This window comes from Thunnus maccoyii, chromosome 20 (genome assembly GCF_910596095.1).
Source record: "Thunnus maccoyii chromosome 20, fThuMac1.1, whole genome shotgun sequence".
Taxonomy (NCBI): domain Eukaryota; kingdom Metazoa; phylum Chordata; class Actinopteri; order Scombriformes; family Scombridae; genus Thunnus; species Thunnus maccoyii.
In genome coordinates this window covers 5,248,292-5,261,958 of record NC_056552.1, presented here as the reverse complement: position 1 = coordinate 5,261,958, position 13,667 = coordinate 5,248,292, and the positions used below count along the sequence as shown (strand labels likewise).

The following is a 13,667-nucleotide window of genomic DNA, read 5'->3' as shown; positions in this document are numbered from 1 at the left end:
CTACCTGCCTACTACTCACTAACTTACTTACTTACCTACATACTTACTTTCTTACTCCCTTATCTACCTACCTACCTACCTACCCACTTACTTACTTACTTACTTAATTAATTACTTACCTATCTGAAGGATAGGCTTACAGTTTTCCAAGTCGGTCTTAAAACAACAGTGAACACTGAAACAGTTTTTTCTTGCTACAATCATCATTTCTCTTCATACGGATTCCTTCCCAATATGCTTTCTATGTTATGGGGGGTGGGAGACAAAATTTACAGCCGTCATTTTGTGTAGAAATGTATTTAAAAGTTTACCAGAAGCTGATATGAGGTTTCAGCAGTCTGAGTTAGTCTTTTTAGAACAAAACTTCTTTTTGTTACCATCCCTCCACTGCAGCTCAACAGGAAAACACTGTCCAGGGAAACAAAAAGAGGGAAGTTTGTACTAAAAAGACTGTAACTTCAGAAGGTATCCATCTGACTAATTCAGACAGCTGAAGCCTCATACAAAATTCATAAACTTTTGAATACATTTTTGCACAAAATGAGGGCTGTGGATTTTGCCCCCAATCATAAAAGAACATTATGAAAGGATCTTTTAATGGCCAGTATAAACAGGAGGAATGATTACAGCAAGAAAAACATATTTTAATCATTATATGGCTATCCTGACTTCTGCTTTAAGAAAGACTTGAAAAATTGTAACCAATCCTTTAAAGTATCAAAAGAATGAATGATCCCTGCAAGTGTTATATCAACATATATCATATTATTGGATTATTATTAAAAATGCATATGGAGTAAGAAGCATTTTGATACTGTTGTTGGTTAAGGCAGCGCTGGTTATAAGTATTTGATATACTTCTGGGGACATATCTGCAAAGTCTTATTTTACCATTAGGGGTCCTCCTAAGTGGCACTAAAAGTTCCTGATAAAAAAGTTCTCCTCTTAAGATCAATTCACAAAGCTGCCGAAAGTGATGTATGATTCTGACAGACGGTGGTTATATTATAAGTTCATCACCACCTGTGAGAGAAAACTCAGTTGCATGCTTATAGTTTATCATTTATTTTTATGTTAATCATTTATTAATTATCATTTGTCTATATATTAATTTAATTAGATGTACTTTTATATATGATTGGTCACTGTAAATGTAGGCCAACTCTTAGCATAATGTGTATTGTGATCATCATATTCCTTCAGAGAAACAGTGGTTCTTTGTTGATGGAAATATCACATGTATGTGTGTTAATACTATGGCCTTTGTTTATGTGAAGACGGTTCAGAGTCTGATGATGTGTTATTATTACGTTGTCAGGATGTTGTGTTGTCATAGCGACAAAGAATTCTATAAGTTTAACTCATCCGATGATGTGATGACTGATCAATGGATAAGTGCCTCTTTTGTCTAGTTTCTTATAAAAATTGCTCCCTTGTGTCCCATCTGTGAGATGCTGGAATAATCCTGTAATCTACATTTTGTACAATATAGTCATTCTTTTAACAACCTGCAAGTGTTTGTGTGCTTTGTTTAAGTTTCAGAAGAAGTTTTGTACAACTTCTTTTTCTGGTGGAGAACCGTGTAAACTGTTGTTTCTGGTGTTATTCAATTGTTTTAATATTTTGTTACATTGATTGAATCCTTAATCCTGCCATCAAGATATACTTTACAAAGTTTATTATTGGTGAGTTTTTCCAAAATCCTGATGTAAAGAGGCACATTACCTGCACCTTGTGAGCAGGTCATAATGACTTAAGAGTCCTCTTTAACTTCTCTCAGACTTAGGAGCTACTTTTAGTGTTAAAATGCTTTGTGAATTAGTCTTAGACCAAAAACCAAAATTATTTTCATTATAGAAAAATCTAGATATAGAATTGATTAGTTGTTTGGTCCATAAAATATCTATCTATGTAATATATGGTGAAAAATATCGATCACTGTTTCCAAAAGCCCAAGATGACATCCTCAAATGTCTTGTTTTGTCTTGACCAACAGTCCACAACCCAAAAATGTTGAGTTTACTGTCATATAAGACCAAAGAAACCAGAAAATATACACATTTGAGGAGTTGGAATCAGAGAATTTTTCTTTAAAAAATGACTGAAAATGATGAACAAAATAGTTGGCGATTAATCGATTAGGAAAATCGTTGCAGCTGTAGGCTTTTAGACTTAAGGTGTTTTGTGAATATGGCCCATATTTATCCAAGTCTACCTAGAAAATGCATTTGCCTCATTTATACACAAGGTGGCGCACTTGCATCAGTGTACTCCTGGTGAATAACCGATGGCAGGCTTTGTATTTAACAACAACCTCCTTGAGAAGGAGTTTTCGAGCTGGAGGCCTCATTCAGCAACAACACGAGTAAATCAAAGATGATGATGTGTTTTAGACCTGCGTGTTCACTTGATGATAGTTCAGAGTCATTATGTAGATTTGAGAACGCTACAGCTTCTGAAGAATCCCTCTCAATAAACACAACTGCAATTTTCATTCATATCCCATTGAGAAAATTATGAAGGGCTGGAATTTTTCCTTTTATGGTAACAGAGGGCACCATAAATGTCAGGCCAAAAACATTATGGTTTTCCTCCGAGTGTTTTACAACTTAGAGGTGGCCTCGTCATCGCTGGAATATGTATCAGAAGCAGTGGAGCAGTGGTCTTCAGACATTTTTGTAATGCTTTTCAACTTAGAGACAGGACCAGTCTGACCAACACCTCTCACCAGTGGTGGGGGGCGGTGCTTGCAGAGGCAGCTACAATCCTATTGGTGGAGAGTCGGTCTGGACGACAGGAGAGAAACACCAGGAAAAACGGTCGAAGCTGGCTCACGATGTAACGGGACAAGGATACATTTCTGCCTGAAGGAGAAACTTTGTATGGACATGAAGATATTTTGGGATAATTTCCTTTTTCTAACAGAAAAGACGTTTAAGGGAATTTAAAACACAGATAACATTACTTTTACAGTTTATATAAGGGTTTGGTTTTTTTTACTTGCGACTTTAATTAAACATGAGTAAAAATACAATTTAGCACCAGAATGAAAATGCGTATTGACTACACAGCTGTCCATTAGAGGAGGTGCTCAACAAAGCCCGCCAATGTTCACCTTCTGTCGGCACTTCAGAACAAGTTGTTGAAAAAAAGAAAAAAAAAAAACATTTCCTCGCGCTTGAAGAAGAACCAGGTAGAAAAGGATGGCAGAGCACGAGAGCCTGGAGTATGGAAAAGCAGATTTTGTGCTTTTGGACAACGTGTCTATGGAAGAATTCATGGCTAACCTAAAACTCAGGTAAGTCTGCCTGCAGCGACCGCGGCCATTCACCTTTTGTAAAAACCACTGAGGCACCTTTAAGCACTCAAGCTCCAGAGAATAGACGTTGATAAAGCTTATATAGAGTCAAGTTAGTGTGCTTATATCACCATTTTAGCCAGAAATATGTCGTAAAAACACTCTTGCTGTCAGCTCAACAGGTGCTACAAGCTCATTCACAGTGTTTCTTCTTGTTGGCGATATATTGTTTAGTATTGTTCCCCACTTAAGGAGTATGAATGAATAGAACTTGCCAAACAACCCAGCATGTTATCTATGCAAATACTGTCACCGCACCTGTGTTTGAATTTTGACTCCCACGTGTTAAAATCTCTGTGTGTGTTTCGATCAGTTCTCTGATGCAGTGCAACAATAAGTCATTGTGTGTTGTTATTGTTGGAGGGGGGCTGCATTCCTTTCCGTTCCGTCCTCGTATTAAACCGGTAATACCACATAAACTATGCTGTGTGTGTGACTCCACCCAAAGCTGCACGGATTCTCGTGCAGGGGCCCGGTTTCTATCAGCTGTGTTGTCAGTGGCTCAGTGTCAAGCATGATGTCAAGCTGTGAATGAAGAGAGAGAGAGAGACAGAGAGACAGAGAGAAAGAGAGCAGTGTGGGTACGTTTTCAGATGGGCTGTGGCTTGGAATCAGTTTCCCCCCCAAATCTCCTTTCCTCACCTCTGCCACCTGAGAAAGTGCAAACTGATCCCTAATGTCAGTTTGAGAGAGCTTTTAGTGAGTTTACCCAGCAGCACTTGCTGGTTGTAGACGGTTACATTAGGTGACAAAAGCAGATCCAGTTCAGATCTCTGCTGTAGTAAACCAAGCACAATGGCAGGTGATAGAACAGGAAAATAATTGGAGAAATGCTCTATAAAACGGTGAAAAATGTCCCAAAGCTCAAGATGTAACCTAAAATGTCTTGTTTTGTCCCGTCCAACAGTCTACAACCCAAAGATATTCAGCTTACAGTCATAGAGGACTTAAGAAACCAGAAAATATTTAAATTTGAGAGGCTGGAAAGATGAAAAAGAGACTCAAAACGATTAATTGATTGTCATCGACTAATCGTTTGAGCTCTAATGCACATTTAACACATTGTCCTGACACATATGTTGCATCATGCTTATATAGAAGCCATGTACTATCAGGTATCTACTGTACTTGGGCGCTCTAATGGTTAAAGTCCATACAATGTGACCGCAACATCCACGGTTCAACTCCTGGCAGGGGGGCCCTCTCTCTCTCTAGTTTACTGTCTCTACACTGTCAGTCACATAAAGGCAAAAAGCCTGAAAAACTACTGTCTGGCTTGAATGTCTAAAAATCTGATTATGTAACTTTATATGAACTGTTATTTATATTTGGACTCTATCATTTGAAAACATATGCATTCATGCAGGCTAAAGCTGAATGCATGACACAACAGTAAAAACTTCATCATTATCATCATCTAACTTGTTATAGTTTCTGAGTGCTGACCTCTCTAGTGGTTGATAAACTAAAATGTCATGCCAGTCCCACTCCACTCCACTCAGACTCGCTGTCACTGATGACTCCTAGAATAAATATTTGGGGGGATTTTAAGGACGCAGGTTGGAAGGTCTTTTCTCCTCTGCGTTAGTAGGCTGCTTTCCCTTCTATGGCCAAGTAGAGCAAGCCACATAGCTTACTTACAAGAGAAAAAAAAAAACGCCCTCTAAACCAAAGTGTTTTTTATTTTCTGCCAGCGCGATGATAAATGTAGACAATCGCTATTTTCATCCACTTGTTATTAGCAAGTTTAATGTACTGTGGAATTATCAGGGGCCACTTGGCCCTGTGTGTTATTGTTATGTAAAAGTCTAATCCACTGTCTTTCTTCTGCTTCTTCATAGTTTGTATCAGCATTTCCGAACATTAGTGCTGTTCTTAAGTCTGCTTTAAGCTCCAAGTCTGTTGTAATCTGTTTGGTAATATATCACAACAGAAAAGGGGGGTTTCTGTTAAGTGTCACAAGAAATGATTTGTCAACAGACCTAAATGAACACAGGAAATAATACTTCTCAATAACAATAACTTTTTGAGATATTCTTGTATTTCACTTGACACAACAGTCCCGTTTGTTGGACCTTTCAACAGGTTTCCTTCCAGTTTTCCTCATTTACTAGGACGAGTTTAGAGTTTCCACTGGTGAATAGATGAGCTGAAAAAAGTTATCACAGTGACTTAAATCTAGGGCTGAGTATCGTTTGACACGTATCGATACTGTTGTCAGTACAATAGCTTTCATTATATCAAAATGACACTTAGAAATGCCAAAGTTATAACTTCATTCTGTTTGGAATATGCAATAAAGACCTGACAAAACATGCAATTCAAACATTTCCACCTTATTCAGCTTTTGATATTAAGCATTGAGGTTCGATACCCAACCTTAGATAACTCACATCATCACACTGTGCACATCTGTGTGGCTGCATGAATGTGAAGCTGAAAAAACAACAGCGTGCCAGGTGCAGAAGTGGATATGTTTCATAGAGAACATGGCAGTTATGGTTAACACTTTCTTACTAGTCATGCCTCCTAAATCAGATGAGCTGCAGTGGTGTGCACAGTAGCGCTGGCAGCCGGGCGAGAGGACCTGAGAGCAACCAGTTGACACTGGGCCTCATTTTTCCAACTCTCTCCCATTTTCTGTTGGTTTGTTTTCCCTCCAGCTAGACAGCTCGGTCCGGAGATGGCGTGTGCAGATTGTTATTTGTAGAGGGTGTGTCCAGCCAGGAGTGCTTCCTTTTTGCTCCTTTTTCCGTAGTCTGAGGGTGCGTGCATGCATGCATGTGCAAGTGTGTTTGCCTGACTAGGAGTGGATCCAGAGGGCATGAGGCATCTAATGGTCTCCATTTGTCCCCGTGCAGTTATCCAATGCAAGAAGAGCCAGATCACGTCTGGGTGCATTTTACTCTACGTGTGGGAACTTGGCCTCAGAGTTAAATGCCTTGCATAAGAAAAAGGTCTGCTGTACACCAAAGCTCAACAATAACCCCACTTAAGGAAAATTAATTTATTTGAACATTTAGTACTGGATGAGCAAACGAGGCATGAATGAGCTCATCGAGCATCGGAAACCACGCATTTTTTTGCTTGTACAGAACTTCAAAAAATCCCCAAATATTTTTATTTGAAGTAGGCCAAAAGTCAAGCTTTGCTGTGTGTGTCCAACCCTCATTTAGTGACTTTCACAGTGCCTGAGATTAACCAGCGACTGACTGAAGTACTCTGCTGAGCAGGGGATTTCTACTTATGTCATTAAATGCTTGCAAATAAGTAATCAAGTCCCCCCGGTTACTGCATGAGAGGCGTGATTTGGAAAAGACTTCTTGTTTCCCCCTCAGTGTGGCCAGACATGGTTGTACAAGTTGACATTTACTTTGTTTGATTTGAGGCTGAACTGTGTGGCCTGTTCCACAGAGCCTCCCAGTCTCTAAATAAAGCCCAGCAGATGCCCAGTCTTTTTGTAGAGATGTCTGGTAAGATAAGTTCAAGCCAAATTCCTGTAGGGTCTTGGGAGTTTTGCCTTGAATCGACCAGTCAGCAGATAAGACTTGTTGGACCAAGAGTTTGTTTATGTAGGAGTGTCAACTGATATGAGCTCATATATGACTGAAAACAGTGGGTTAAAGATGGGAATTATAGGATATTACAGAATATGTTTTTAACTGTGATTGTTCTCTCACTTAGTTGATATTTAATTGATGCTCATATGGATGCTACAGGTCAGGCATAACTACAAATGATAGTGATTGAGTGTTTTGCTGGAGATGTCTTCTAGCGAGATGGATGACGTGAGGGCTTGGATGTATAAACCTGTCTAAATAAAGGTGAACTATAGACAAAATAATGATTACAGGAAGCTATTTCAGACCAACACTTTGTTTACAGCGTACGTAATCCACCCTCCGGGCACTTTTCTAAAACTGCTGCTACTCTAAATGTCTTTATAAGGCAGCTTGTTTTGTCTCTCCGTTGGAATCCAGGAAAAAACATTCCTGCAAAACTGTGTTTTCCAAATATTTATAGAGGTATTTTTTTGAATTCTTTGTCTAATGAGTGTAAAAAAAAAACAAAAAACTGAAAAGCTCCACTCGTGTAAACTTGCTAAATTTTATTCATTTTTGTGCAAACAAGTGAAATAAAATTGCTCTAGAGAAACTTGATAGCGCCTGAGCTTACAGTACCAGAACTGGTTCAAGTCATGTTTGTGTTAGTCTTGTTGGAGTACATGATGGGTGGGGCAATCAGTGCCCAAATATGTGCACCATTAGAAAGTCAGCATAGTACATAACCCTGTCTGAATTGCCCAAATGTGGTAAATATTAGCACTATCTGCTACAAATATGTTCAAGCAGCTTTGTAAACACTTTCTGGCTCAGGACTGCACTTTCCTCCTGTTTTTCCAGTCGGCTAGAGATGCTGGTTTTCAAGACTGATAATATCACGCTGAATATTGTGTCTAAATAAGCGATAACATCGTGCAGAGATTCAGAAAGCTCCTGTTTGTTTGACTAAAAGAACTGCTCCGAGTGGTTTGACCTTTGAACCCTTCTATGGGGAGTTAAAGAGGACTTTGAACAGGAAGGCTCCAATAATATGGAGCAGGACAGCGAAGCAGGAAAGCTGGCATTTCCCCCTCCATTGCTCCTCAGATTTCATTGTTTCCTGCAGCTTCTCTTCTCAGCTTAGTTGGAAATCGTATGTGCAGACAGGCTAATACAGTATATTTGAGATTCAAAATTGCGGTGTCTTTTTATTCTTTGGTTGCAGAGGCTCTTAAAGTTACATAACACACAAGTTCAAGTCGTCACTGCATTTCTGGTGTTCCCAGGTATGTGACTGTAAAATTATCCGGCAAATTATTTTCATCTGCTGTCAGTAGAACAATGGTTCTCCTGTTCCAAGTTCTGTAACTGCAGGTAGAATAGAAGAGGTGTGGTGCAGAAAAAAAGGACAACCTGACTCTTTCCCTCTTACTCCTGCAGAATAAACAAAAGGGATCAAAGTACCTCTGTGGCTCAGGTGGAATAAAGGAGAGAAACCCAAGATCAAGGCTCACACTTTGTACTCTTCCTCCTGTGAGATTACAGTCTTTTCTATAAAAGTAAAAGCTATCCTGAAAACATTCAAATGTCTCAAATCGCTGTGTTTTTATGTCATAACTTTTTTGTTTTTGTGAATGCTTCAGTGAAGATAAAAGAATTGGTATTTGGCGTAGAAATATTTTTAGCCCAGGTTCTTTTCCTTAGCTTGATCTGGCATATCTGTTTACTTTTTTCATGCCTTTGTTCATTCCTCAGCAATAAAACCAAAGTCCATGTGCAGAACACACAGTCCTGGCCGACATGTCTGTACCCTGCAGCACAGATGAAAACGCGTGATAGTGTGCAGCAGATGCCTCTAAGAATATTTAATCCCAACCCGCTTATTAAAGTTTTTTTCCCTCTTAGCGGTGTTCAGTGACTGGAAGAGAAATATTTATAGATGAACTCTTGAGATAGACAGTGTTCTCTAGTTAGCTTCCTTCTCATTTGCCCGGTAGCTTTTGCCCCTTTGCCAAGACCAGCTGTGACGGAGCGCGATGTCAATTGCAATCGTAAGACAGATGATAGGCTCTCCGTTGCTCTGATGAAATATGTTGCTTTTATGTTGAAGTCATAAAAAGTCCTCATGCAAGTGTTTCCTCGGTGTCTCAGACTGACAGCCTTGCCAGGAGATTTCTAATCATGAAGAAAAAGCGTACTCCCCCACCCTCCCTCCGAACGAGACGGATTCATAGAAGGACTTTTTAAGAAATGCCTCGTAGGCCTGCTCCCCTGCAACCCTAGCAGTGAAAAGTCCAGTCTCGCCACAAGTATTTCCATACAACCGTCTGTAATCTGAAACACATTACCATCCTTACATAAACAGGGGCTGTGCTTGTGTAGCTTTATTCCCCTCTAAAATAAGTTCACCAGCTCTAAGAGACGTCTCATTTGTGGACTGCCTGAGTTGGCAGGCGGGGTCGGGAGCAGGTCGTTTAGCACAAGCTAACACTGCTTCCAAGACCAGTTTTTATTCTTTTTTTAGTGTCTTTGTGTCATACTTTTTTTTGACATTTTATCTGGGCTCTGCCTTTCACCGTTTACTCATATAATTACACTGTGCCATGCCATGTGCATGTCTTGTGTCGGTCTGAGGTTTGAGGTGTAGGGCTGAGTGTTGAGCACCAAAAGAAATGTGTCCACTGCATAAATTATCGAAAACTGTCAAGTGTTGAAATGCTTGGCCAGATTATATTTTACATATTCTTTGACAAAATATCTTAGAATCTAAAAAATTAAGTTTGCTAGCTCAGGCTCAACTTTAATTCTTGACCTTGGAAACAGCAGTTGAGAAAACATTAATTTAGAAGCTGGTCTGGAGCTTTTGATCATATCCTGTGATCTTCATTAGCAGATGGAGTTTCCTCTAGTTGTCATTGATCTGTAAATGTTCAAATTTCCCTTTTTTTCCGAAGACTTAAAGGAATGCCCATGTTGGCTCCATGTTGGCTCCATGTTGGCTCCATGTTGGCTCCATGTTGGCTCCATGTCGGCTCCATGTTGGCGCCATATTGGCGCCATATTTGCGCCATGTCGGCTCCATGTTGGCTTCATGTTGGTTTAAGAGCTCAGGAAAAGCTACTTTCACAAGCTTTGTTGTAAAATTGTATTTTATTTAGGCAGCAGTTCTTGTATAACTTGTATAGCTGTTATTGATTAATCTTCAGATTCATTTCTTGATTAATCAATGAATTGTTTGGTCTATAAAACACCTGAAAACAGTGAAAATTGCCTTTAAATGACAGTGTAAACTTTTCTAGAGCTCAAGGTGACATTGTCCAATGTTTCGTCCAAGCAACAGTCCAAAATCCAAAAATATTCAATTGACTATACAGTAATGTAAGACAAGGAAAAGTAATAGCCAATATTCATATTTGAGAAGCTGGAATTGTCAAATATTTAGCATTTTTGTTTAATTGACTAGCTGCCAATTTATTATTTGTCAATTCATGAATCAACTTATTGTTGGAGCTATAACGACAATAAAAGTAGTTTCATTGAAATATTATGTTCATGCGCCTTGTATGCTGCTGTTTTTTTTGAACAGTACATACAATGCTCAGGTATTGGCACCAATATTGAAGATATTCAAATAGTACCCAGCTCAAGAGTTTAGCAGTGTAGAGGACTAAAGTTGAATGTGGTCACATAAATGATTTTCATGACCTTGTACGTTAGTAAGCAAATTTAAGGTTTCAATCTCTGTTAAATTCTACTTAAATTCTGGTTATCTTGAATCATTCTTTAATATCCTGGGATTTAAAATGATGACCATCGTGACCCTTGTCATTGGTACAGCCTCAATAGAGGATTTAATGTTGGTAAGTTTCCCATTAAAGCTGTCTGGCTCATGATTTAACAAACAACCGCATCCTCTGTCTGCAACATTACCCTCAGACACAACTTCCCAGAAGCCTTGTTCTCTGGGCAACACACACACACACACACACATGAGACATAATGCATTCATGCAACACTCTTATCTACTATCTGAGCCTCATTCACCGAAGTAATGAGTGCTATGTTTTTCAAGAATCAGCTTGCATGGAGTGTTTTGCAACAGCTAATGGTGCGTATGACTCAGGCGGCTGATGTTACACGTTTAAGTGAACATATTACTCATTTTCTCTGGCTGTGATGTCATTCTCTGTTTCCTCCAGTGTTGTATTGTTCTCTTGTCCACCTGTTGAAGCTGTGCTCTGAGCCACTGCGGGGGTGGAACAGCTTACTCACTTTCACGGCCAGCGCCTCACATCACTTCGCAGCCTCTGTGTGACACAATACGCATACACACTCAGCTGGATTATTTACTGCCACTATTTATTACACGTTTTATTCTCTTTCACATTGTTAAAGGAGATGTACCATGCACAAATACAGGTTTATGTTTTAATTCTGGGGACCTATTGGAATATCTTGTCATGATTCACAGTTCAAAAAACTCTTTTATTTATCTTATACTGGCCCTTTATGCAGTTCAGCCTCTGCCTGAAACAGGCTGTTTTAGCTCCTCAACAGACTTCCGGTGGTTCTGGAGACAACATAAACAAATAGTAATAGCAGGATTTCACTTATTTTTCTCTTTACTTGAAATGAAAACTTCTCAACTACATCCGCACATGTTGGAGCCCGAATCTGATCCAAAACATGCGAGCAGACAACAAGAACAACACATGGATCAACCTTAACAACAAAGACCATGGAGCAGACGTCCATTTGAGGCCATGTGCAAACAATCTGATGTCAGCACGAACAGGAAGTAGAGGTAAATTTGCAGTTCAGAGCAGGTTGAAGCCCTGGCTTTTGACTTTCAGGCAGCATTTTTAAAAGTTTTGACCCTGTTTAATATATATATATCCCTGTCCCTTTTTACCTCTGCCTGACATGTTATTTTTTGTTCATCTGTCTGTTTTTGTGCTCTTCTCTGCTCTCGTTTTAACCCAGAGGGAAATCATAGTTGCTGTCCTGAATTAGCATGTTGAGTAATGTCTGGTTCTTTAGGAAATGCTCCTTTCTCTTTTTCTCCCATCCATCCAGTCATCCCCTCTCATAGCCAAGCCCACTGTGATTTTACATCTGTCGCTGCTGCTGGCCAGTGTTAAAGTACATCAGGCTAAGAGCCAGGGCTAGAAACCCCCCACCCCCACCCCAACCTCCCCCTCCCTTCATGTCTCCCGCTTTCACCAGAAGGCTCTTTTTATTAAAATTTTGGAAATTTAATCACATTGAAATCCTCTTCTCACTCTGGAAATGCATATTACAGTAACAGCTTGGTGGTGGTATTCATGTGTGTGTGTAAACAGGTGTGGTGGATGGCCCTGATCCCAGTCAGCAAAGAAAGGAGGGTCAGCCACCTGATCTGTAGCCAGGCTGTTTACACATGGCTCCCATTTCCCCCTAAGTATCCAAACCTGATGGCCTCCTGGGAACATCCTGTAGCGTGAATGGGAGGAGCACATGCATTTAGACCTCTGTTGTCGTCCAAAAAACGATTAAAAACATGTCATTAAGCCACACCAGTTGACATCTTCCTTCATTACAAACAGTATAGTTACAGTAGCTTGTTTAGAAACGGCTCCTAACAGTAAGAGTTCCATGTAAGGCAGACAAGGCTGCACATAGTTTGTGTTGTAAACAACTGATGTTTTTCCATGTCTATTAAACCTGTATGAAGTTAGAACATTAAGTGCTCTGTGCCCGGTTATGGAAATGTCCAGACCACACGATTATATGCATCACAGAAATTCCACTTTTTCCACTTCTAATAACTTTGAGTCATCACCCAACCCTGCTCGAATCTACTATACGGTGCAGTTATACTGGAACATTTGTAGCCCAGTGTGTTTCAAGGTAAAGATGCATTAAAATAAGTTTGCTGTAAAGTAACAGCAGGTGTTGGGTTTATTGCAGTAATGGAGAGAGTGGGAACATTACTAGAATTGTCCATCCTGTCCTGCACACCCTCATGTTTTGGCTTTTTGTTGTGGTGACAGATGGGAGATGTGCCCTTCTCTCTCTCTCTGTCTCTCTCTCTCTCTCTCTCTTTGTTTTTCCAGTTTGATAACATTATATCATTCACTCACAGACAGACATTGCATCATTTGAGGGCAGGAAAGTGGGACACAGAGTTTTGCTCATGTGTTCAAACCAGAGGCATTATGTCATAAGAGCCAAGATTTTGTCAAGAAGATCTACGTCATCGGTACATATAAGGATGATGTAACAGTGAAGCTCTCAGTTTTGTTATCTTTATTTTTAGGTTGGGGAAACATCTTTTTGTGGTGAAAACGCACAATTCAAGATTTGTGGATCTTGAGTGTGAACATAAGAAATAAAAAAGCCTTACATAAAGTATCTCCTGTTCCAGTCCGGATGCAGGCCCAGCTGTGCCGGTAGCGCTGAAACTACCTCTTCTGATTTTGGAGAAAGATTGATGTGGGCCTGAGGGAGGGTGGATGTGTTATGTGTTGATGGGCTGCGTCTCCTACAGACAGTCTGGGAGCTGCTGTTTAGCACTAAGCAGGCTTTACAAAGCAGCGGAAAATCCCCTAATGCAGAGCCCAGATGTCTGACGGCTGCAGACCGTGACGGAGGCCCGCGTCGCACTGTACATAAAAGAGTGGAGTAGAGGGGTGGTAGGTGGAGTAGAGCAACACTTTTTACTAATTTCTGGTGGGTCTCCGAAATTTAAACTACCCTGGTACATCTGAGACAAGGATCTAATGTGA

At 40.0% G+C, this 13,667-nt stretch overlaps 1 protein-coding gene across 1 annotated transcript in view; it reads left to right on the top strand.

Moving 5' to 3' along the window:
- The first annotated feature begins 2,401 nt into the window (after positions 1-2,401).
- myo1d (myosin 1D) overlaps positions 2,402-13,667 on the top strand; it is a 111,016-nt gene continuing 99,750 nt past the window's right edge. The window contains exon 1 of the mRNA XM_042397658.1: positions 2,402-3,298. Within this exon, the coding sequence (XP_042253592.1) occupies positions 3,204-3,298 (95 nt within the window). The 5' untranslated portion in view covers positions 2,402-3,203. The remainder of the gene's footprint in view (positions 3,299-13,667) is intronic.